The sequence below is a fragment of the Doryrhamphus excisus genome, linkage group LG18 (assembly GCF_037039965.1).
Source record: "Doryrhamphus excisus strain RoL-2023G ecotype Guam linkage group LG18, RoL_Dexc_Guam_v1.1, whole genome shotgun sequence".
In the NCBI taxonomy this organism is placed as follows: Eukaryota; Metazoa; Chordata; class Actinopteri; order Syngnathiformes; family Syngnathidae; genus Doryrhamphus; species Doryrhamphus excisus.
In genome coordinates, this window is record NC_136374.1 from 13,804,610 (window position 1) to 13,828,252 (window position 23,643).

At 37.3% G+C, this 23,643-nt stretch overlaps 2 protein-coding genes across 6 annotated transcripts in view; one reads left to right on the forward strand and one right to left on the reverse strand.

Moving 5' to 3' along the window:
• Positions 1-13,285, reverse strand: part of lactbl1b (lactamase, beta-like 1b) — a 35,137-nt gene extending 21,852 nt beyond the window's left edge. Inside the window, exon 1 of one of the 2 annotated variants that reach the window (XM_058055496.2) lies at positions 13,128-13,285. The gene's annotated coding sequence lies outside the window, so the exon portion shown is untranslated. The remainder of the gene's footprint in view (positions 1-13,127) is intronic. The other variant, XM_058055499.2, reaches the window with a different exon arrangement.
• A 353-nt stretch (positions 13,286-13,638) lies between these two features.
• Positions 13,639-23,643, forward strand: part of ephb2b (eph receptor B2b) — a 141,111-nt gene continuing 131,106 nt past the window's right edge. For all 4 annotated transcript variants that reach the window (XM_058055940.2, XM_078798346.1, XM_078798345.1 and 1 more), the window contains exon 1: positions 13,639-13,792. In XM_058055940.2, the coding sequence (XP_057911923.2) occupies positions 13,738-13,792 (55 nt within the window). In that variant the 5' untranslated portion in view covers positions 13,639-13,737. The remainder of the gene's footprint in view (positions 13,793-23,643) is intronic.

Consider the following 23,643-nt stretch of genomic DNA (forward strand, 5'->3'; position numbering starts at 1 on the left):
CAGTTTTCCACCATGGAAAAGTCTGCACTCCACTGAACGCAAACCAAAATGGATGCACGGCGAGTGACATTGCAGCATTGCATGCGCCTGAGGGGAGGCCTAAATCTTTCAGGTGCTACTAAGGCTGCCTTGGACCAATCATGGGTCTTCCCATTTTTGTCTTCTCCTTGCCGGATCAGCGTCTATCCGGGCCAGCATCCTGAGTGCAATGCGTGCTCTCGTTCCAGATATTAAATTACTCATGAAATATTTGCCCGGCCTCCAGGCCTTGGCTGCAGCTTGCTGTTGCGAAATCTCCATTTAACTTCCTAGATGTCTCCAGGAGCGGGCTTGTGTGACCTCAACCAGGAAGGTTAATTCTTCTAACATAGGAATCAGACATTACAGGCTGTTTCAGCTCACATCAACGTCAGCGCTACCTGTCAGCCTCGCCTCGACCAGAGGAGCGTTGCTCTTCTACAAAGAGCAGCCTGAGAGCTCCAACGTTGTACAGTACAAGGCGGAGTGAGGAGGGGAACAAGGATAAAAAAAAAAAAAAAAAAGGAAAAATGCTGCTTGTTCATGGCGTGTTCACTTGAATGAACCAGAAAGCTCCACGCCAAGCTCAGTGAACCCTGAAGTTATTTTAAAGATACAGTGGGACAATATGAGAAGTAGAGACCGTCCGAGAAATTGGACCTGACGGCACTTTTCCACGCTGTTTTATTTAACTCCTGTAACTTGGACGGTACCTCGTTCACACGTTCATTTTCATCATCTTCCTTATGTGCTGCACCAATATTGTTTATTTATCCATTTATTCCACTTTTTATCCAATACAAAAATGTTTACATGTACTCTAATTAGGGCTGTCAAATGATGAAATTGTTTAATCAGATAACGGTTTTCAAAAATAATTTATCATGATTAAGCACCATTTGCAACTTTGTCTGGAATATTTTATTGAAAGAAACATCAATGCCAGAACAGGATTATATAGTCATTTTATAGTCATTAAACATATAAGTCATTTAAAAGATGGTAAAAGTTAGCACCCGTCTCAGAAAATCTATTAACGTAACACCCAGTCTCTTTAATAAAACTTTAACTGTGTTAATTTAAGTTGGAATCATGTTTTGAGTGTACTTTCTAGTATTTCCGAGCATACTTAAAAAGCAGCAAATCGTACTTCTGTATTAAGAGTTACAAAGCGAGTGATTACAATGTACATTTATTATTTTTCTTTGTATTTCTGTTTAGTTTTCAGTTTTAGAGTGTCATGAAAGAATTTCACAGTCGTCTAATGACAATGAGGAAGTGTCGTTCCGATGCCAAAGGCACGAGAGATGTGTTTGTCAGTTGGAGATACAGATATGGTGTTAAAAATGCACTGCTTGCTGATGTGTTCAAAAGTGTGAAAAAAGTTAGGAAAGTATCAGACTCTTTGTTATATTGTCATAAGAGAGAGGCTTGAATTACACATGAAAGTTTTACACAATTAATAAAACATATATGAGTTAATACTGTTAGCATGCTATTTTTGACAACCCTACATATAATATATGCATATATTTAATCATACTTTCTTAATAATAGCATTGAATTTGCATGATATAATAACATTTAACAAAAAATCCTAATAGAAATAGATGTTGCCAAGTTTTGTTGTTTTTGCCTATAATTTACAAATAGATAATTCTTTTTTATACAATGAAATAATACAATTACACTACCAAAAAGTGTATTCAGTGTGAACTCCACTTAAATGAATATATGAATACATGTCCATTCTTAAACCTAACTGGAATGGGATCCTAATTAAATGCAAGCCAACATTTTGTATCTGGCTATCCTTGCATTATTTCTACAATTATTAATTATTGTAATCCAATTAGAAAATTGTTAAAAAAAAAGATAAAAAAAAAAAAAAGCTATGACATTACATTTACTACAGCACTGTGTATAGGACGAAAAAAACCTGATGCCACCAGTGTTCTCCATATGGCCTCTGAGGGCCCTCGCCATCGCCGCTGTGCCATCACTTATGGATCACAGCAACAAAGGTGAAAAACCAGTCACCCATAGTTATTATTAGTTGACTCATGAAATCTCCGGCGGTGCGGCAACAAGCGGCTACATGGAGACAGTCAAAGGTCCTGAGATGTTTGCTGGTATGGGGGGGAGTGGTTGGCCCATGAAAGTATTTGGAATAGCAAAGTCATTACTGCATTAATTACTGTTGTCCATGACTGATATTTTTTGTTATTGTTGCAGATTATATTGAGGTACAACAATGAAAATGAGAGTACCATAAAAAAGTACTATATGTTTATATAATGTTTACTATTGCACAAATTGATGCTTAATAAAATAATTGTAAACATTTTTTGAGCCCAAATAACTAGCTAATATAATGATGATATATAATGTTTGCTAAATACAAGGATGAAGAGTCTTGAACCAACCATGATGTGCTATATATATCACTATATTGATACTATGGTACCCATTATGTCATTGGATGGGCATATCACCTCGTACTTCGATACGTGATAAAAAAAAAATTAAATAAAGTAAAAAAAAACAAAAAAAAACTTAAACTATATTCGGAAAGCAGGAAGTGAACAAATGTAACAGTTACTGATTGTAAAATGCATGTATGTTCAAATGAAATAAAACCATTACCATTACCATAATAGTAATAATACTCTTTGATAATATATCATAACTATAAAATGTTTCCTCCAGTATGTCATATTTCTCAATATGTCAACTTTCATTTTTCTCCCTTAGACTTATGCATGGCTTATGATTTGTCTACTTGGAGTTGCATTACTGTTTAATTCTCAATGAATAATGCACTCCCTTCATGTCTTACATCTTAGTAGAACTTGCACTTTTGCTGCTTCATAACCTTTTACTGTACGTCACATTGGTGACTCAGTTTAAAATTCATAGACTTTTACATAACAATAGAGATCAAATAATTCTGTGTATTTTGTTGTTGATTAAACGTGTCTTGAAACAACCGAGACAAAACGGAGCAACCGGCAGCTGGCAACTGGGAGAGGTGGTGGAAGATTACAACACTAAAATCCAACACTCAAACGGTCAAATTAGAAGAAAAAAGTCGAGAACCCTCATGAAAATACAAGTAGCATTTGATGTATCTGAAACATAAACTTATGTTCTGATACATACAAGTCATGCATGAGAGGCATGGAGTTTGCGCATTCAGCTCAGCTCTGCGGAGGTATCATGGTGCAGCTAAGCTATTGTGTTCCCCGGCCAAAAGACACAACATACATTTGTTGACATATACATTTAATGGGTCAGCTCACGTTTGCCGCTACAATCCCGGCCATTATCATACGGCGGAGTCTGCTGATGGGATAAGCCAGCTTCCCCCGTATAATTTATGACCCACAACTCAAGCCAGATTAGGCCTGATTGGATCGCTGGTGCCATATGTGACCTACAAAACGGTGCTCCGCTTGTGCCGCATTGGCGGGAGGGGTCAGTGATCTCCTTGGGCAAAGGTTGCCATGGAAACGACCTCTGGATGCTCGGCTTCCTGCGCGCGGCACTCGCGCATCTCAGGGGCGGAATCATGCAGGATTTCTTTATGTCAGGCCGCTCTGTTTTCTGATCTACTTCCTTACTCTCTGCGGCTTCCTCGGCCGCGGCATGCGTGCTGACACATACTGTGCAAGCGTGCTGTGCATGGATGCATACAGTGACAACCCCTGCATACATACAGTATGCATGTACGCACACACACACACACGAATGCACGCAGCATGCACACACACAACCGACTCAAACTGCTATTTAATGTTTTAATCGCTGAAATATTAAAAGTATGTTTGAAAACTTCAATTGCATCACTGAAGCTGAGAAACCAAATATGGTAAGACAACTAAACTTTCACAGTGAAAACCGGTTTACTTTCAAACATGAAAATCTACTAATTATTAGCCATTTTGGGATTTATATTTCCAGGTATGGGTCGCTAAATCTGCCCCATTCCACTGGCAGATGTTCAGACAGAAGTTCCACATCATAATCAAAAAAAGCAATAAAAAAGTGCCTAATTTTTTTTTTTCACGTCAGTCCAAAAAGTCCAAAAATAAATGTGTACATTAGCATTCTTAATTTTCAAAAAAGTTGTTTCTTGCAGCTGGTATGAGAATAAAGATTGGAAAACACTACTTGATATGTTGATCAAAGACACAGTTTGAAAACATCGCTTCTTAAAAGCGCCAACCTCCTTCAAAGTCAAATTCCTATCAATAAAAACTTTATTGTGTTGTAAATTGACACATTTTTGTCATCTGTTCGCCAGTTTCTTTGTGAGCAAACTACTGGTTGACGAGGTGTTACGAATGGATGGAAGGTGCCATAATAAAACCCTTACTCCTCACATTTATTCAGATCTTTGTTAAAAATGTATATTTATTCTTTGACTAAGCGTCGCCCCTCCACAAAACAATGTTCAGTATTCGCGTCATGCGGCCAAATAACAACCAAACAAACAAAAGGGCGATCAGTCCATACTTGTCCTACTTAGGGATTTTGCTTGGGAGTAAACAAGTAAATCAAAAAGAGATCCAGTTACAAAAGTTATTACATTGCAAAGACAAAAATAATTGGATCCTCGTGGAGGTTCTCAGTTTTCTCCCCATGTTTCCTGTCGGGGTTGAGGTTAAGTACAAAGGAAATACAATAAAGAGCCAACATCCCTCCAAGCAGCAACAACGCTGAATCAACCATTTTTATTATTTCCAACTGTGAAAGTACCTCCAAATCGTGTGTAGTCATTAGACAACGTCGGGAATTTTTATGGTATCTTTATTGATGTGTGCACATGTGAAATACTTCATGGTGCCGCCATATTCCTGTCTTGATGTTAAAATGGCTTACACAGCAAAGATAGATGAATGATGACAACACCATGCTACAAGAAAAAGATATGGAACTAACATGGAAAGTACTGAACGGCTTTAAGTTTACAGTTTACAGTCTGGAAAAGCTTATACAGCCATTTCTAAAGGTTTGGGACTCCAGCTAACCACAGTGAGAGCCATTATCCACAAATGTTGAAAACATGGAACAGTGGTGAATCTTTCCAGGAGTGGCGGGTAAACCAGAATTACCACAAGAGTGCTGCGAGGACTCATCCAAAAGGTCACAAAAGACCCCACAACAAAATACAAAGAACTGCAGGCCTCACTTGCCTCAGTTAAGATCAGATACTGGGCAAAAGTTTCAAGACAAAACCACTGTTGAACAAAAATAACAAACAGTTGTTGCTTCTAAGGGTGGCCCAATCAGTTAATTAGGTTTCATTTTGTTTGTTTCTTTCGGCTTTTTCAAAATAAATAAATAAAAATATTCATTAAAAATGTATTTTGTGTTTGGTTGTGTTGTCATTTATTTTTATTTTATTTTATTTGTCATTGATTTAAATTGCTTTGATAATTTGAAACATTTAAGTGTGGCACATGCAAAAAATAAGAAATCATGAAGGTGCCAAACTATTCACACCACTGTATAATAGCAACAACAACAACAATAGTAATAATAACAACAAAATTATATTTATAGGGTCAAGAAAGCCACAGCTGCCTGACAAAAACATGGCTACCAATTTGCCAACAGACTCTCTGATCATCACCTGGCTTCCATAATGCTGAATCTATTCTAGTTAGGTGTACCTAATAAATTGTTGAGAGTGTATATACACTGGAAAAGGTCAGTATGATATACGCAAAGGGGAAAAAATGCTTTGGCGCTTATGAAAGGAGTCATGTTGTCGCCCAGGAAAATTTTGAGCTTTCGGCGTCAATGGTCTATTTCCAAGGACAAAACACTTCTTCGGCGGTAAAAGTGATAAAAAAGCAAATCCTGCAAGACTGCCGTGTCAGCACGTAGCTAAAGACCATCATCAAGATTTTACGCACATCAAAACACCACCAAAAACTACATCAGTAAGTAAAAAAGCTGTATATTTAGTTTTTGCAGATGTGTGCCACTGGTGATTTGGAAAGAAAAAAAACAATAAAACGTTCCTCAAATGTCAGGGGCTTCTCATGACGCATTTACATATATGCTGTAGTTTTTAATGAAACGTTCATGATCAACAATGAACATTCAATTAACGATACATTATCCTCATCTTTACATTTAATTTTATCCCTTGTTTGATTACAAGAAACCATCTCTCTTTAAAAGCAACTGTATCACCGTGGTAACCTGATCAGACTTAGACAACAAAGTACTAGAACTTTGCATATAGAAAAGAAAAGGCTAGTACTTCATATACAATTAAAATTAAAGAACATAATTTATAGAAAAAAAATAATAAATGGATCTAAGAAGTATCTGAAAACATCTTGAAGTCAGTGCCTCACCAGCCATGCACAATTACAGAATTACAGAAACAAGCGACTAGCTCTCTGAAAAGAAGCATTTGCAAGCGTCTTTACAAAAGCAAACCCAAAACAACCGCAAACTTGGGAATTTTCAAGCATCTTTACTAGAAAAATGAGACCAATACTCTGCCTGGGATGCTCTGTTTATATGTGACTGACAGGTCAACCAGAAAGGCCAAACATTTACCTGCGCTGAGAGGCGCATAAGTGCCATCTAGTGTTTTGGGAGGCACACAGTGTATGGCCAATAATGACACTGGAAAACAGGGACATCACACTGAGGTGTGGAAAAATAGATATAGCAAATTATTTCAGTGATGTGACAAAATTAGTGCATGGTTAAAATACCGAATGAAAAGCCAATTCGGCTGTACCCACAGCTTGTGGGGAAATAATAATACTATAATAGCACCACACAATAAAACCACAACACTTTGCACGAACACAGTGCCAGTCTGAAACATTAAATGTGCCGTGACCTTGTCTACTTTATTGTTCCAATATTTATCAGTGCAAATAAGAGAAATGTAATTATTTACTTTGCATGTTCATTTCTGGTGTGTGCTCCTTGCACTGCTAAAATGTTAAGTCGGAGGGTACTGTTAAGACTGGAGAAACGGAACGGCATTGGGAGCTGAAGCTCTGAGCTAAATAGATTTACATTCAAGTGGTACTGCTGTGATCAAGATCGCTAGTCAGCGTTTTTGTTGTAAGCCTTTATAAAAAGCAGAGTGCTCCTAGCTGTAGCGCCTTAACAATGGAATAACAAAGTTCTACTGGAACTTTTGCAACCTAGTCTGAAACAGCTCTGAAACATTCAGTACAGTAGTACTACATTCATACACATTCATACACATTTATGTACAGTAGCAGTACATTCCAAAACATTAAGATTAAGACAAAAAAAGCCTAAACGTGGCTCCAGGGCCATTTTTTTGACCCATAAGTTTGTTCAATTAAACAGGAAAACAATGTAATGAAAAACAACTTCAAATGCAGTACAATGTACTTGTGTAAACTGTGATTTTTCTTACTTATAAATGTAATATTTTTGCAGTTAGAGCAGAGAATATGTTTATGACCTTCTAAATAAGTCTTTAACAATATGAGAGCCCTCTAGACATAATATAACACCCCTATAGTCACCTTTACACTGGTATTACCCAATCAGACTGTAAATGTTTATGACCTTCTAAATAAGGTTTTAACAACATGAGAGCCCTCTAGACATAATATAACACCCCTATAGTCACCTTTACACTGGTATTACCCAATCAGACTGTAAATGTTTATGACCTTCTAAATAAGTTTTTAATAACATGAGAGCCCTCTAGACATAATATAACACCCCTATAGTCACCTTTACACTGGTATTACCCAATAAGACTGTAAATGTGTTCTGCCGGTCGGGAAGCTGAATGGGAGGCAGACAGGAAAGGTTGTCAGATAATTCAAACCTGCAATAAAAGCCTGTTGTCTGGTGAAAGAGGTACCACTAAATGGTTTAACGGTATTACTACACCACTCCTGAGATGTGTAAACCGGACACCAAGTCACCCCCCCCCCCACACACACACACACATGCAGCTGGCATGTAGCTTGCAGTTTAAAATTCAGAGACTCAGGACTTTCTAATCCCGCCCGGCTGCTTTTTTTTTTGAAAAATGTTGTTCACAGCGATCTCCTCCTCCAAGCAAGGATTCCTGTGTGCCAAGCAGGTCGACATGGCAAGCTAGCGAGGGCTTAAATGACAAGTCTACTGCGAGTTGGGCGACCAGGAAGGGCCTGTTCTCATAAAAAAAAAAAGATGGGCAAAAAAAGATGAATCCTCTTAGTAGTAATGTCCTGTTGTGTACCTCCATCTGTTGCTCTGTGTGACGGACCACAGCTTCGTGCTTCTTTTCCACTGTGCCATCTGACTTGCGACAATTACAATTTTCAATAAAGTTCCTCAAACGTAACATTTTTTTTTTGTTTATGATCTCTGCCATAATTTCTTGTTGTATTTATTGCGTGTTTTTAGACGGGCTACACAACAAAGTACAAGGCACATTGTTTTTTTTTTTTAATTAAACTTGTAGATGGAGTGATGTAACATGATGCAACTAGACTGTGGAGATCATTCAAATTGAAGTATTGGGCTTTGCATGCAACAGAAGGATTACTTTATTTTTATTATAAAGATAAGAATATATGAACAATTTTTTTGAGCAGGATTACTTGTTGGATTGAAAATCAAGTTTTGAAATTTTGTTACATTTTATATTGATTTACTTAACAATAGATTGTAATTTTTTGGAAAAGGTTAAACAATGAATTTAAAATACATATACAATTAATATAAATGTATTACTATGAAGGGACTTTTTATGTTTTTAAATTGCGTTTTTTTTCCCCCCGGGTGCTGACAGATCGAAATATAAGCTGCAAAACACAAAGGCATTAGGTGTACTTTATATTGTTTTGGCTAAGAGTATTTTAAAATGTATTTCCCATCATAGTCATACATTTTTTTAACATTTAATGCAACTAGATTCATGTATTTTTAAGCAAAATAAAATAATTAACGCATATAATAAGTCTCTGAATTTAATCTTTCCAATAACCTTGTTATACTGAAGCTAACCAATAATAAATAATATACTTCTGGTGCTGCACGGTTTTGCACCGTATACTCTGTATCATTTTCTTTCCGCCATCTTCAATCTCTAAAAAACGACCACTGAGGGCATTTTAAGACACAACAAAAACAAAGACCAAGCAGGACATACTTTTGGTACAGCTAAGATTAAAGAGGATGCCACAATCATGCACTGCTTCTGTTTCTGCTGTAGTTCTTTTGGGCAAGGGAAGCCGAGCAGAGCAGCAGGTCCACAATGCATAGCAGCTGATTGATGTGAATAGTTCTTATCAATTAGAAAAAAGCACAGAGTGTAAAGTTATTGGGTTCAAACCCAAAGCCGAGACCGATGACTGTTATTAAATCATGAATCATAATGATGATAAAACATGCTTGCATTTTTAAACGACCATGAAAACTGGTGGAGAACCCTGAATCCGCTTCAGATCATTTAGTAGAAAAAACACAATTCAGAGCTGATAAATGGCCTGCTGTAACTTTGTAGGTCCTGAGTTTGATACCACTTCAGAAGAAAGTGCATGAAATCATCTCAAGGCTTCCTGGCTCATATAATCAAAGCGATTGAATTAAAAGTTTGGCAGGGCTAAAACAACATGCCAGGAGGGCGGCACTGATGACCGGGTGGGTGGTGGACTATTTATGAAACGCAAGCCGTGAAAGAATCTCTTCTCTTGGCTCCATTTCCTTCTCAAAACAGCTAACGTTCCCTTTGTGTCCTCTGCGGGATTGCTTCTTTTTCATTTATAGCCACACAGATAACATCAGTAACTTTCCTCCGGGAAGTCACGTCAAAACAAAACGTGGATTATCCCAGTAAAAGTCGGGTTCCGACTCTATCCTGACTTCCCGTGAAAACGTCCTCACGGTGGAGGTTAATCCACGTGCTCAGGTCTGCAGTCCTTTCCCAACGGAAGGTTACTGATACGACACTTATACCTCTTAAAAGACAACACATTCTGTTTGCTGGCCTTTAGAGCTCCCAGGTGAAAATTAACTCCAGTCTAAAGTGGCGCTTATGAATAACTTTAAAGATGAAGCTAAAATTCCACAGAAAAAAAAAAAAACCTGATGACCTGCAGAAAGTCTGGCATTCCAAGAGTCATTCCAAGAGTCATTCCAAAGCGTTTGTTTAACCTTAACAGGGTTCACTGATGAAGGAGGAATTTATTAAACTATTTGAAATAATAGTTTAATAATAAATAATAATTTAAAATAATTGAAAATTAAATATATACATCTATATATATTATTATAATCTTGTCCTATCTCATCATTGGCAAAATGGTTTCAATTTACAAGTGATCAAAATTGCTATTGCCCATTCACATTCTCACAATTACACATCGTGCAGTTCCACTTTTAAACTGTAGGTGTCAGTGTGGGCGCAACGATACTTCAACACTCGGCTGTGGGGGCTCACATTGGCCCATTCGTGTTTGTTTACCCTCACACTCGACAAGAACTAAATAAGAAGATTTATAAGAATAAAATCATATATTTATGCCAACATTTCTGGAGGTAAATATTTAGTAACTGTTTGTTTTAAATCTTGTGCTTTTGTGTTTAAATTCATTAACAAGCATTAGATAAATAACACATTCCTGTACATTGCCTTTATATTTTATTGATATGAATACATTTTTAATATGTACATGGAAGCTTTGACATATTGTATGAACACTTTAAAATACTGTTTGGCTATTAATATAAATGCTTACACACTGATTTGAGTTTGATTTAAAAAAAATCACCAACAATTCTGAATTAAAAACACATATTTAGAATGACTGTCAACATATATAGTATTTATTGAACTAGTAAGAACATTGATAATAGCAATAAATCAAGGGAATTATCCATTTATAAAATATAAAATGGAAGCATGCTAATAATTATCAATGCATTATAACTATTTGCAATTAAATAAATCATTTCATCCAAATGGCATTTCATTTATTGCAATCGTGGTGTGAGCCTGATTGTATCGACTGATTGAAATAGTGATGTCTTAATTTGATGTGACCATGCATACAAGACAATACACTGGAATACATCATGTGATTTAATAACACAAAGGTACCAGGAAATGATGGACAAATTGTGATTTGACAGAAAGCAATGGGATTGAAAATGGGATTACCGTTAAATGCTTGTAAAAAAAATACATTAGTGCAGGTAATACTTTGAAATCATATTGAAATCATAATTTCATTATAAATACCACAAGGTTTACTTGGTATTGTCAGTTTGTGTCATCTGTGTTTTGTTTTTGCTGTATCAAGAATACGAGCGCTTTGATGGCTTTTGCACTATATTTTTTTTTATTGCCGCGCTGCACATGAACTCAGCATGGAAGAAATATGTCTTCGGGCAACATCAGAAGCGCATGAATGTCATTTCTTCAACATCTTTCACTTCTCATTTGACTCAGGTCGATATTGAGCTTGTATGGAAGTTATTATGGAGAGCAGAGGCTGCTCTCCCCCCCCCCCCCCCCATTTGCTTCCATCTGTATCATAATCACCTGAATGCCACACCAGGTCAAGCCAGTCAAGTGACTTCAATCAACTTCAATCAATAAAATACAATTCAGAGGAAAAAAAATAAATCAAAGCGGCTCAATTAAGAGTGCTGCTGCACAGCTACACAAAGCAAAATTGGTGTGTTTGATGACACACTGGTACAGCTAAACCGTGACCTTATATGTTCTTTGTAGGGATGGCCATAACAAGTGATCAATTCATCTTTCAGAATAAAGTGCATGTGTGAAATTATTGGTTAATCGCATTTTAAGGCACAATTAAGTGCACTACATGGCTGCAACCAGCAGAGGCGCTTTTGATGTATAGAAGAGAAAGTATGTGAAGTCATGCAAACCTCCACTATGGAAAAACAAGCACAACATTAATCTGATTACTATACATAAATAATATATAAACACATTAATATAAAAAATGAGGACCAATGAGGAAATCTTTTAATTCAATTTTTTTTAATTATATAACATAAATCTTCGAGAACACCAAAATATATTTTTTTTCAGTTCTTCTAATTCAATTACCATTAAAAACAACAACATAAAAATTAATAGTTGTTTTTAGGTTGGAATAATAATTTCTTACAAATCTTTTCCTCCAGTGTTCCAATAAGACCACTCAGTTATATAACTACGCCAAATTAACACAAAATAAACCCACACATAGCAAATACAGCGCAGTTTAAATAATTAGTTATACTTAATGTGCTACAGTACCCCAAGCCAACGTTAAACAAACTGAATACGCTTTTATAATCAATCTTACAAGATTCCTCAGTCAAGCTTTACATTTCTTAATGGGCAATGATTCAGTCTCATGATGTGTTCCATATGATGAAAGGAGCTGCTCAATGTACTGCTTTTAAAAAGATTATATACATAGTTGTAGACGTAGTTATATAACGATAAATTCAACAATCATTTTTTTAATTATTGTGCAATCATTGCAGCCCCCTAAGACATTTACTGTCATGTGCATTAGCAATGTAACATTTAATGTCTCAGTACAAATCCATTACCAACCACAATTTATTCAAATGGTCTGTAAAAATATATATTATTATTCTTTCATTCTTACAAATGAAATATGCTGTGATATTAATTCTAAACCTACTCGACTATTTTAACCTAATAATTTAAATTTAGGTCTTCAAACACAACATACAATACAAGGTAACTGGATACAATTCCTATGTGGCAAAACAAAGTCTAAATCCTGGAGTATAAAGTGTATGTTCAACATAGAGTAAACACATTGTTTAATAAGTCAAAATTACTTACATGTTAATTTTGTTTGATTGTAATTAGTTATTTAAAGTACTGTTGCTCCATTGCTTCAAAGGCTACATTTCACTTTTTAATGATAACAAACCACTGCTGCCTTTTACATATGAAAATAGAGAAGAATAAAACATTGAATTAACCATGGTTATTTAAACAAATCGTTATTATTACATATCTAAGAATAAATAGACACCAAATGTGATTATTGGAGGAATAGCCATTAGCTAAAACAGAATATGTTGCCTTTACTTACATTAGCATGATGGTCACCTGTTACAGTAGCACACTTCCCCGCAATGAATTCTCCTTAGAAGACCACTTTTTAAAACGTGTGTGTTTCTGAAAAATGAAGCAGTGGCCTCTTGTCTCTGGCTTAACAATGGAGAATAAACTTTTCCCCAGTCTTAAAAACGTCCCGCATGATGCCAAAACACAAAACTAGCAACAAGGTAAGGCAGTGAGGACGCTCCATTTCTGGTTGATTGACAGCTGGCAGACACAAACCTGCGATCAAGCGGGGGGGATTCGGTTTCTCAATAGCAATCATCCTGTCATTTATTCAAATATTAAAGCTATTTTAACATAATTTTGACATTATTAATGTCTAGAATATTAAATAAAATAACTTAAAACAAAGATGTTTCCTCAGCACATCTCGACTGTTATTATATTTCAGAACGTACTCCCCTCAGTCTGTGGCTGTTTGGTTTGATCCAAACTTGGTCCAGATTTGAGTGGCTAGTGTTTGCTATCCGAGCGCGCTCTGCTGGAGGTGAAGGATCGCCTGTGCCCTGTCCACGTCGGCTGTCAATGGCTTTCTGGACCTATTTTATTTAAATGTCTGGGCCTTTTTTGCGCGACCAATGATGGATATTCTATGGATATTATGGACCCTACCGGCTGTAATAGCTGTTGAAGGTAAGATAATATTTCCAAGGGATTTAAAGAGCCTCGCATCATCATGCCGGCATGCAGCACCCTTAGCCCTATTCTTGCTATATAAAAAAAAACAAGAAAACACATATTAGTTAGTAAATTTCCGCTTTTTTTGTGATGAACCGTGCAGTTTATGTATAGCGATTCAGAATAAAGCAACATACTGCGGTTGATGGTGATGGTGGCGGTGGTGGTGGTGATGATGATGGTGATGATGATGGAGGGACACAAACATTCTCCAGCATCCTCATTTAAAGATACAGCTCAGCTTTTAAAATGAGAGCTCTTTTTGATGGAGAGCTCAAGGGGATCGGTGGAGGTGTGTAAAAATAAGGAAAACACTAAATTGTGCCCCATGCATGCATTACAATTGTCGCTGATGTTGAAAACATAAACACATACTGTAGCAGATTTGCTCTTGTTATTATTATTATTACATACTGTAGTCATTTTTGCTCTATTATTGCAAACTCTCCGCCATCCATTGGGTCTTTAGACATTTTCGCTTATAATTCTTGAAGGTCACTTAATACCATATGAAATAATGTCTAGAATAACAAGTAAAAAAAAATCTCATCATAATAATGCATGTTGTTGACAAACTAGTTTTCTGACTTTGTATACTTGAAAAGTTAATCACTTATCAAAATAATGCTACTGTACTTTGTAATTTACAATACAAGTCCGTCTAATTCCAATGCAAATATAATGTTGTGTATGGCGCATAATACTATTAAAATCAAACTAAATTGTGACTTTCTAGTGTACTTATTTTATATAAATTAATTTATTTTCATGTTGTACTGACCAAAAGCTAAGGGAAAATAATATATAACAAAAACTTTCCATCAGTTCTATTAGATGAGCGCGTATTTGACGACACAATGCTGACAATTAGTGCGTAACAGCTCAGAGGTTCTGTACGGGCCTATGAGGTCCCACCACAAGGAGGGTTTTTCATTTGGTACCCACAGCGAGTGCCACCACCAATCCGGCGTAGCCTCACCCCCATTTTATTTCCACCAACAGATCACCCTTGTCGACGGTCCAATGAAGTCGCAAGGAGGGCTTACGTATGAGAAATAAAGGGTTGAAACAGAGGTCACTGGAGCTGTAATCCGAAAAAAAAAAAAATCCCAGCATGCAACAGAAGCGACCTTACTCCTCGATTTTCTTAACATTATTTTTCTTTTTACCTCGTTGGAATACTTGAAGCATTTCCGTCACCGAATATGTTTGATTTTTATTCAATATCGAGTTTGTTGTGTTGCAAAGCAATTTTGCGATTTACGGATGTAGTTCCTCATTTAGTTTTCCTTCTTAGTTCCTCCGTGTAACCTTATCTGTTCCAGGAGTGCAAACATATGAAAGGTCAGCTTCTCCTATTAATCAAAAAGCCATTATTATTATTTAGTTGTTAACTTCAATGCAACGTAGTAGTCCGACTAAGGTGTAAAACCTGTTCTTTGTTCCACATCAGCATCTACAGATGCAGTACATTCTAACCTTCTCTCTCAAAGACGTTTAATGTATCCCGCGGGACGAGGAACAGCACTAAATTGTTGATTAGCGCTAATGTGAAAAGCCGCTGATACCGTCTTATTGGTTAAGCCCACAACAGGAAAAGGACTGGCTCTGTTTTGAAGATTAATGGACGTGGAACCGCAGTCAAATAAGGCAAGCTTTGTCAAAGACGTGTAGATTTATCCCTTATTGCTTCGACCGTTTGTCATCATCAGCGCTTACCTTGACAGCCGTACTAACAACGACAACTCATCGAGTTATGTTGAAGTGGAATTCTGATTTATACGCGGTCATAAAACCGCAGTAGCACATGTAGTTCTAGCAAGGGTTGGTAAATTCTCTTTAGGTGGATCGTTTGTGTTTTCCAATTTGTTACCGCCTTCTGTTGCAGCGCTGCAGACATTTTCTGGTTGGGTTGTTGTTGCCGTGATGTGGTAGCGCTCTCTTGAAGGGAAGTATGCAAGTTGTTGTTGGGTCCACTGACCAGACTCCCCTTTTTTCTTTGACAGAAACATAATGGGATAGAAAGGAAGCTCAATAGTTGACATTTTGTCAAAAGCGTGCACTGATTTACTTTTTTTTTTTTTTTAAAGATGGCAGTTTGAATTTTTCTGTTTTATTTTGCTGTTTTTAACTAATTCCAGTTTTTTTAAATTAATGAAAGGCCTAATAACTGAGTAATTGATCATTAAATTTCACATAATCAATCATGAAAAGTCAAATGTCATCCCTTGTTGTGCAGGGCCCTATGATTTCCGCTTTCACGGAATTGCGGATGGAATTAGGGAATTGGCTAATAAAAACAGAATTTACTGTTACACGGAATCTGGTTGAAATTGACATAATGTGAATCTATGCTGTCATCGTAAGGCGATTGAACGTTGGTGTAAGGGAATATGTCCCTGGTGGATGGCTCAATCGTGCCGGATACAAACACTAACCAGCCCCAGTGGCGAACGCTTACGGAATCTCCTTTTACAGAGCGTGAATGGAAGCTAGCCGGGGTTAGCTTAGTTTAGCATGCAGGTGTGGTTTTGTGTGTATGAATGTGGCAATATTTCCCCGATGGATGGCTCAATCATTGCGGATACAAACACAAAACAATCCTTTCCCGACTTAAACACAACATGTGAACGTTAGCTTGCCGGAGTAAGCTTAGTTTAGCACGCTCATGTGGTTGTGTGTAAGCGACTCAGATGAGTATATTATGGATGATTATATTTTCACCACATTGTCATTTACGGCTTTAATGAAAGGAAGGTTTTAAAATGCCCGATGATGATGATGATGTGGAGGTTCTGAGTGAAAAAATATGAGAAGCATGTTTATTTTTGAACACAGCCATAAACAGACACGGGTCACAAGAACACACTTCTCTGACCGACGTATGCAGACGAAATGACATCTGTGACTACATCTTGATTAATCACGAGCACAGTTAGTTTGTTGAATATTTTCCAGCAATGTGTGCAGAGGTTGATAACCATTTAGAAAAGCTAGCCGAGCTGTATCGATTTTTCAATTGCTGGACAAATTTGTCCACTGATGCATTGAATCAATACATATAAGGATTTTTGCATTTATTTAACTGACATTTTATTCACTAACCCAAAAAAGCGGACACCCTATGCTGGTAAATATAAGTGTAAAATGCAAAAAATTACTGAAAAAAAAAAATGCAAAGGATTACTATGCTAACCGAGAAAAGCCCATTTAGTTTTGGAAATAATTTTTCAAAACCATGTATGAATTAGTAGAAAAGATAATACCTGTATGAGAAAAAGCAACAAAAGATGGTGTAGACATTGAAAAAGTGGATGAAAATAAATTTCTGGGGATCTCAATTTTTATCTCAATACTGAGCAAAGCAAAATTTGTTCTCGATCAAAAATCACATGCTTTATTGCAATTTGGTTTTACCATATCTAACTTATTGTGTGGCGATATGGGGTAATAACTATAAAATATTCACCGGCTAAATGTACAACAAAAAAAATCACCATTACATCACTACATGGTTAAATTACCTAACATTTCTTTATGTATTAAAAAAACACATCGGAAATACAGAAAGTGTATAAATGTAATAAATGTATTGTAATAGTAACAGTTTGGGGCAGTAGGATTTAATAAGCTTTGCTTCTTCCAACTCCTTTCGGACATGTTGAACTATGAATTGAATTGTGTTATATTTTCCATTGTAACGCGATGCATGTTCAAATAAAATCAATCCCTAAATACCTTACCAATATTATTTTTTCCATAATTTTCCTTAGTTTCTAAGTGATGTGCCATTGCCATAACATGGAATCTTTATCCGGATAAAGCCAAGCAATTGTGTGTCTGTGTGATGAACAATAACATAACATTACAGCGTTTTACCAGCAACCCAATAAAAATGTATAATTTTGATCTCCACTGCGGTCTACATTATTCCGCTGTGTATGGCACCCTGCTGCTTCAAGGCACAATATGATAGTTAATCCTGCCAAGTTTGGTAAAGAAGCTTTCACATGCAAATATCTGCTATTGTTTTTTGACCGGAATTGTTTTGTAAGGAATAGACATGCAAGTGTAACATGAAAGCATTTTGTTTTGTGTCACAGTGACAAAAAGCCAACGGGGGCGGTGCTGCAAAACAGGATTAGATGAAGGTAAAACGAGCAAGCGTATACAATCCAGTGTTTTCTCAGTCGGCCCAATGAGCAGATGCAGGGGAAACTGGCCTGTATGCCAACCAACGCCACAGTAGGCTTTCACAAAGAATCTGTCTCTATTGAAGCCCTAATCCAGGCTGCACAGGGCTCGGGCATTGTCACTTTGCATGCACAATCTCAATTAGCGCTGCTAGCAGTTGTTATTTCACTTGAAGGAAGGAGGTGTGTTGTGTTTCAGAGGCATCCTTTTTCTACCTTTTTCACTCTTGAGATCAAACACGAGTATCACCGTTTTAACACTGCACATCATCACCGACTCCACTCCTTGGCCTTGTTTGTTGTATGCAGGAGACCTTTTGTCTGATTCCTCCCCGTTCTGTAGTGTATAATCAAAGCAGAAAAAGAACGAAGGTAGGTGTGCTTGTTGTGAAATGGTTTGCCAGAGAATTCTGATCCCATAGGTTTTGTCTCACCAGGATAGGATGCACTGTTTGGCAGCAATTCCGTGCCTTCAGCTGTCTGCTGCTGACTGTTGCAGTCTGCACTCACCAGCCAAGCCTTCGGGCTTTTGTACCTTTAACTGTTCCAATCCACACAGATTTGCCCTTGAGCGCTGATGCTAAAATTACTGGTAAGCATACGAGTGATGGAAGGAACTAAATATTACATTTAAAAAGTGTGTCAGAAGGGCCTATACTGACTTTTTAGAACGATGGTTTCATCCATCACTAACAGTATAGTAATAACCCCTAATAATACTAATAGTGGGCGGCACGGTGGTCGAGTGGTTAGCGCACAGATCTCACAGCTAGGAGACCAGGGTTCAATTCCACCCTCGGCCATCTCTGTGTGGAGTTTGCATGTCCTCCCACATTCCAAAAAACATGCTAGGTTAATTGCCGACTCCGAATTGTCCATAGGTATGAATGTGAGTGTGAATGGTTGTTTGTCTATATGTGACCTGTGATTGGCTGGCTACCAGTCCAGGGTGAAACCCGCCTCTCGCCTGAAGACAGCTGGGATAGGGGACACCCCCGCGACCCTCGTGAGGAAAAGCGGTAGAAAATGAATTAATGAATGAATACTAATAGTAATAGTAATAACCCCTAATAGCCAATAACATTGGTTATTAAGTTTCATAGCTATTATGATGCCATACTGATAAGTCCCAAAACATCCGTGAGGTGCTGCAAACCGCTCCTAACTTCCTCTGAGCTCACTCGTAAAGAAACATGGCATAGATTGTGTAGATTCTGACCAAATGCTGACAGCCATTAGCATGTATGGAGTTTGTTCAAGCTGCTGCTTTAACGATGTAGCCTCTTCTGGAAGACATCGTAATCAATACTGTCACTCTTCTTCACATGGTTTAGTCCGTTTTTGTTTTTTTTGAGTTTACTACTTGTGTTTAGTAAAGAAAACCTTTTGTATTTGAGATAAAAACACATTTATTCAGCATACTGTATTTTATGCAACTATTAGTCAGGTTGTGGGACCCAATAATTTGTATATTTAAAACAAAAAATATAGTTTAACATGATTAAATGGTTGATAAACACAATATGCATAAATGTTGTAGTACTTTTTTGTCTTTTAGTTTAAAATGAGATGGTAAAAATACTAAATACCTGTGTGTCTGAAGCTGTAATTCAAAGATTTGTCAGATCAAAACACATAAGACTTTACACCGTGATGTTTGGCGTCCACTTGACTACTTCCTGTGTTGTTCAGGTCGGCATAAATTAGCCACATTATTGTTAGATTGAAAGCCTGAGAAAATCAGTTTGTAGTCCATAATTTACAGTAATTATTGAAACTTGTCAAATACATAGTTTCCAAGTCAAAATATGCATCTTATAAAATGAATAAAAATAATAATTTGACCCATGTGTGATACCGTGAAGTACTGCTATCTTCTTTTAGTAACATTGTCTTTATTTTTTTAATGATTACATTTTTTTTATATAACAGATGTTTAATTTTTTTCCTCTCAGAGACGCCATCAGACCTGTTGACTTTGCAGATACCATCCGCTTGTTGATACAATCACAAAGAGGCAACAGGTGTTTAAGATATTTAGTCAGTCCTTGACTTGCGCCTGAAAATATTCAGATATTATGCCAATATTTTTATAGTCCCATATGATGCACATCAGGACATTTTTACACCACAAAAAAACAAAGCTCAATTTTATTTACCAAGATTACGCCGTCCTGGTATACGCCGATGTAGCAGCTGTTCCAAGCTGTGAAACATTTACCAATTGTATTCATGTTTTATTCGTGTTGGCAGACGCCCTCTGCCATCTTAATTTCAATCACCCAATGTTAAACACGCACAGCAAATGCAGCGCCTCTTTCACACTTTTCACTTATTATCAGGTCATCTTTAATAAATTAGGTCATCCAAAGTCAAACCATGCATGGATTACCATTTCCTCCTTTTACTAGATCCTTTTTGATGCATCGGAATGATAGATTGAGAGGAATATAATAAAGATAAGAGGAAAAAGTGTTTTGATTTGTTGCTTTGATGAGTGTTGCGAAAAGATGTGACTTTCCTTTTAGAGCGGGGGTCTCAAACCCGCGGCCCGCGGGCCACATGTGGCCCGCAGGACACTAGTTTGAGGCCCCTGCCTTGATATGAAAGTTTAATGCAAGTTTGATATGGATGCTGTATGGTATCATGTACCCAGAAAACATTATTACGTTTGATTAATGTTCATGTTAAAGGTTAAATAACTGTTAATAGTTATCCTCCCTATTCGTGTGGAAGTGGTAAGTTTTTGGCTATTTAAGTTTAAAGGAAATAACTTGAAGGCTACCGTTTAGGTCGCTAGCTCTCTAGTTTGCGAGTTAGCATGTGTCTCAAGACCCTGCAGTTGCGCAATATGTTGTAAATAAAAAGAGTATAAATGTGACTATAGTCGTGTTTTGTCATGTCTACAGGGCTCTAATAATGCTTTGTTCATTTTAATCTGAAAAAAATAATTTGTCTACCCACCAACTATATGTGGTTTCTTAAGTTTTTATTATTTGCTGTTTTATTATTATTATATTTATTTATTACTGATTGATTGATTTTCTTTATTCTTGATTTGTTTATTTATTTTTCATCTTATTTTGTGTAGAAAAATAAAAAGTAGAAAACAGTGGAATGTTTTATCAGAGATTTTCTTGTAGAAAATTGGAACCAAAGCGAAGTTTTTTAAAAAAAAATGTTTTTAATAAATTCTTTTTTTTTTGGGGAAAACCTGATGTGGCCCAGTCTCACCCAGACCCGAGCTCCAGTGGCCCCCAAGTAAATTGAGTTTGAGACCCCTGTTTTAGGGGCTAATTGTTCTAGTGTGTTCCAAAATGTATGCTCATGACTAAAGCTTTTGTCACCCTGTTAGAGTGCTTGATATCTTTATTAAGCACTTCATTAAATGCACCTACACAACAAGGCAATTCAGTACAACTCTCCATCTGACAAATTCCACTTTATTTTTATCACTGAGGTCAGGCTGGTGTATGTATTTGTAAAATAGGTTAATGGGTTGGTACCAGGGCTGCAACTAAAGATTATTCTGAAGCTTGTTGTTTTGATGAATTGAGTAATCAGTTGGGTCCTAGATGGGCTAAATCGGTATATGAACCAAAAACAGTTAGTTCCTTGGTCCGGAAAAGAGACAATAATGTTGAGCTTTGCCCAAAGCACAAAGATAACACGCTCCTTGTGAAAATTTCAAGACCAGTTGGAAAATTGCAAGAATTCCCATTTGGTACTGTTGACTCCTAAGGATTATCCACATACTGTATAGCTTCAAAATGCAAAAAGGAGAAATAGGAGTCAGACATTTATTGCAAAGAGGCATTAAACTCAAATAGGCTGTTCATCCTCTGATCGAAAGTTTAAGACCACAGCCTTTAAAAGCCAAAATCTTTGAAAAATGTGGATTCAATATCATTTTATGTCAGATATTCACACTGTCATGGTGTCAAATGATGGCAAAGGCAAAAAAAAACATTCTCTTTTTGAACGCAGTTAGATCGTCCAAGGATTGACCTTTCACAGCTGAGTTTGGACGCAGGAAGACTGTCATTTTAAACTTCTTAACAGATCCTGGAACAAAAAAAAAGTTATGTGTCAAAAAACGGCCCTGAGCTGTGGGGTCTGATTGGCTCCCTGTCAAAACACGGGATGATTCTCGGTCCAAGGTTGTTCTTGAAGGTCGATACTGGTGCCGTCCAACAACTATCAGAAAGCATCTCGCAAGAGAAAGCTTTTAAGAACAAACACATCCGTAAAGGCCTTGTCGCCTTCAGAACTCCTTGGAATTAACACGAGAACACCAAACATGGGAATGATGAAAGTATGTTTTATTGTGTGATGAAGTAAAAGTCTAATATTAGCAGTCCTGATGGCTTCCATTGACAAAGAGATACCATCTGAGATGTTTTCCATAGTGGCACAGTGGAGAGGACGCCATCATGATTGGTTCTAGGTTGCTTTTTCCTTTTAATGGAACAATGGAGCTTCAGATTGTGCAGGAGCGTCAAACGGTAAATGTCTATATGGAGATGTTGCAAAGCCATTTTTAGGTCATTGTTTTGTGAAATAGGTTGTTACAGGTCCGGAGAGATCGCAGCAGAGAAATGATCACAAACAACGACTGTATGTACATTAATGATATTTAATGGTAAAACACACAGCAGTTCACAACACTTCCCCTCAAGTTATTATGCTAGACACAAGCTGATCACCCCTATGCCCCCACATAACACTCCATCATGAGTTATGCTAGACACAAGCTGATCACCCCTATGCCCCCACACAACACTCCTTCATGAGTTATTATGCTAGACATAAGCTGTCACCCCTATGCCCCCACATAACACTCCAATCAACACAGTTCGAATCCAGAATAGCATACCTTACCGTTGACAGAGGGCGGAGAGCCAAAAACCCCGGTAGAGTAATCTGGAAACCGAAAGCTGGACACTCGTGCACAGTTCACAGCAGACTCTCACCGGGATTGAGAAAACAAATGCTTTATATGCTCGCTCGTGCGAAAACAGGTGGCCAGCCTGTCTCCGCAGGAGGGGAGTCATCGCCTCCATCCTCTGTCTCAGGCACCTCAAGGTAACATTTTTCTCACAACCTTCTAGTTCGTTTCTCACAACATTCACAACATTCTATATGGGCATAATATTTATCCCGTTGCCGGGACCAGTGAATATTTAAGTGTGTGAAGTCAAAACAAGTCAAAAAGTGTGCAAAGCAAGTTACATAGCTGTAATAGCTGTAATAGCATAGCTGCAAAAGTACAAAGTTATATAGCTGCGAAGCAAGTTACATTCAAAAGTACAAAACAAGTGGTATAACCATTGGTATATAACCATGTGGTGGGTCAGCACAGGACAACACACCTAAAAATCTCTTCCTTCACTCCACCCTGTGGCCTGAGCTGAAACCACCACTTAATTGATAAACCGTTCAGGTAGATCATCTTCATTTTCAAACATCCAATTAACATAGGCATCCCCCTGGAGCAACAACACCATGATGTCATGATTCCCGTGTAACATGTGCCCAATAACAAAAAACGTAAAATGCAGGGGGTCCGAACGCCTTGGCCACCAGGATGCATGATGACCCGGAGGGTCAGCT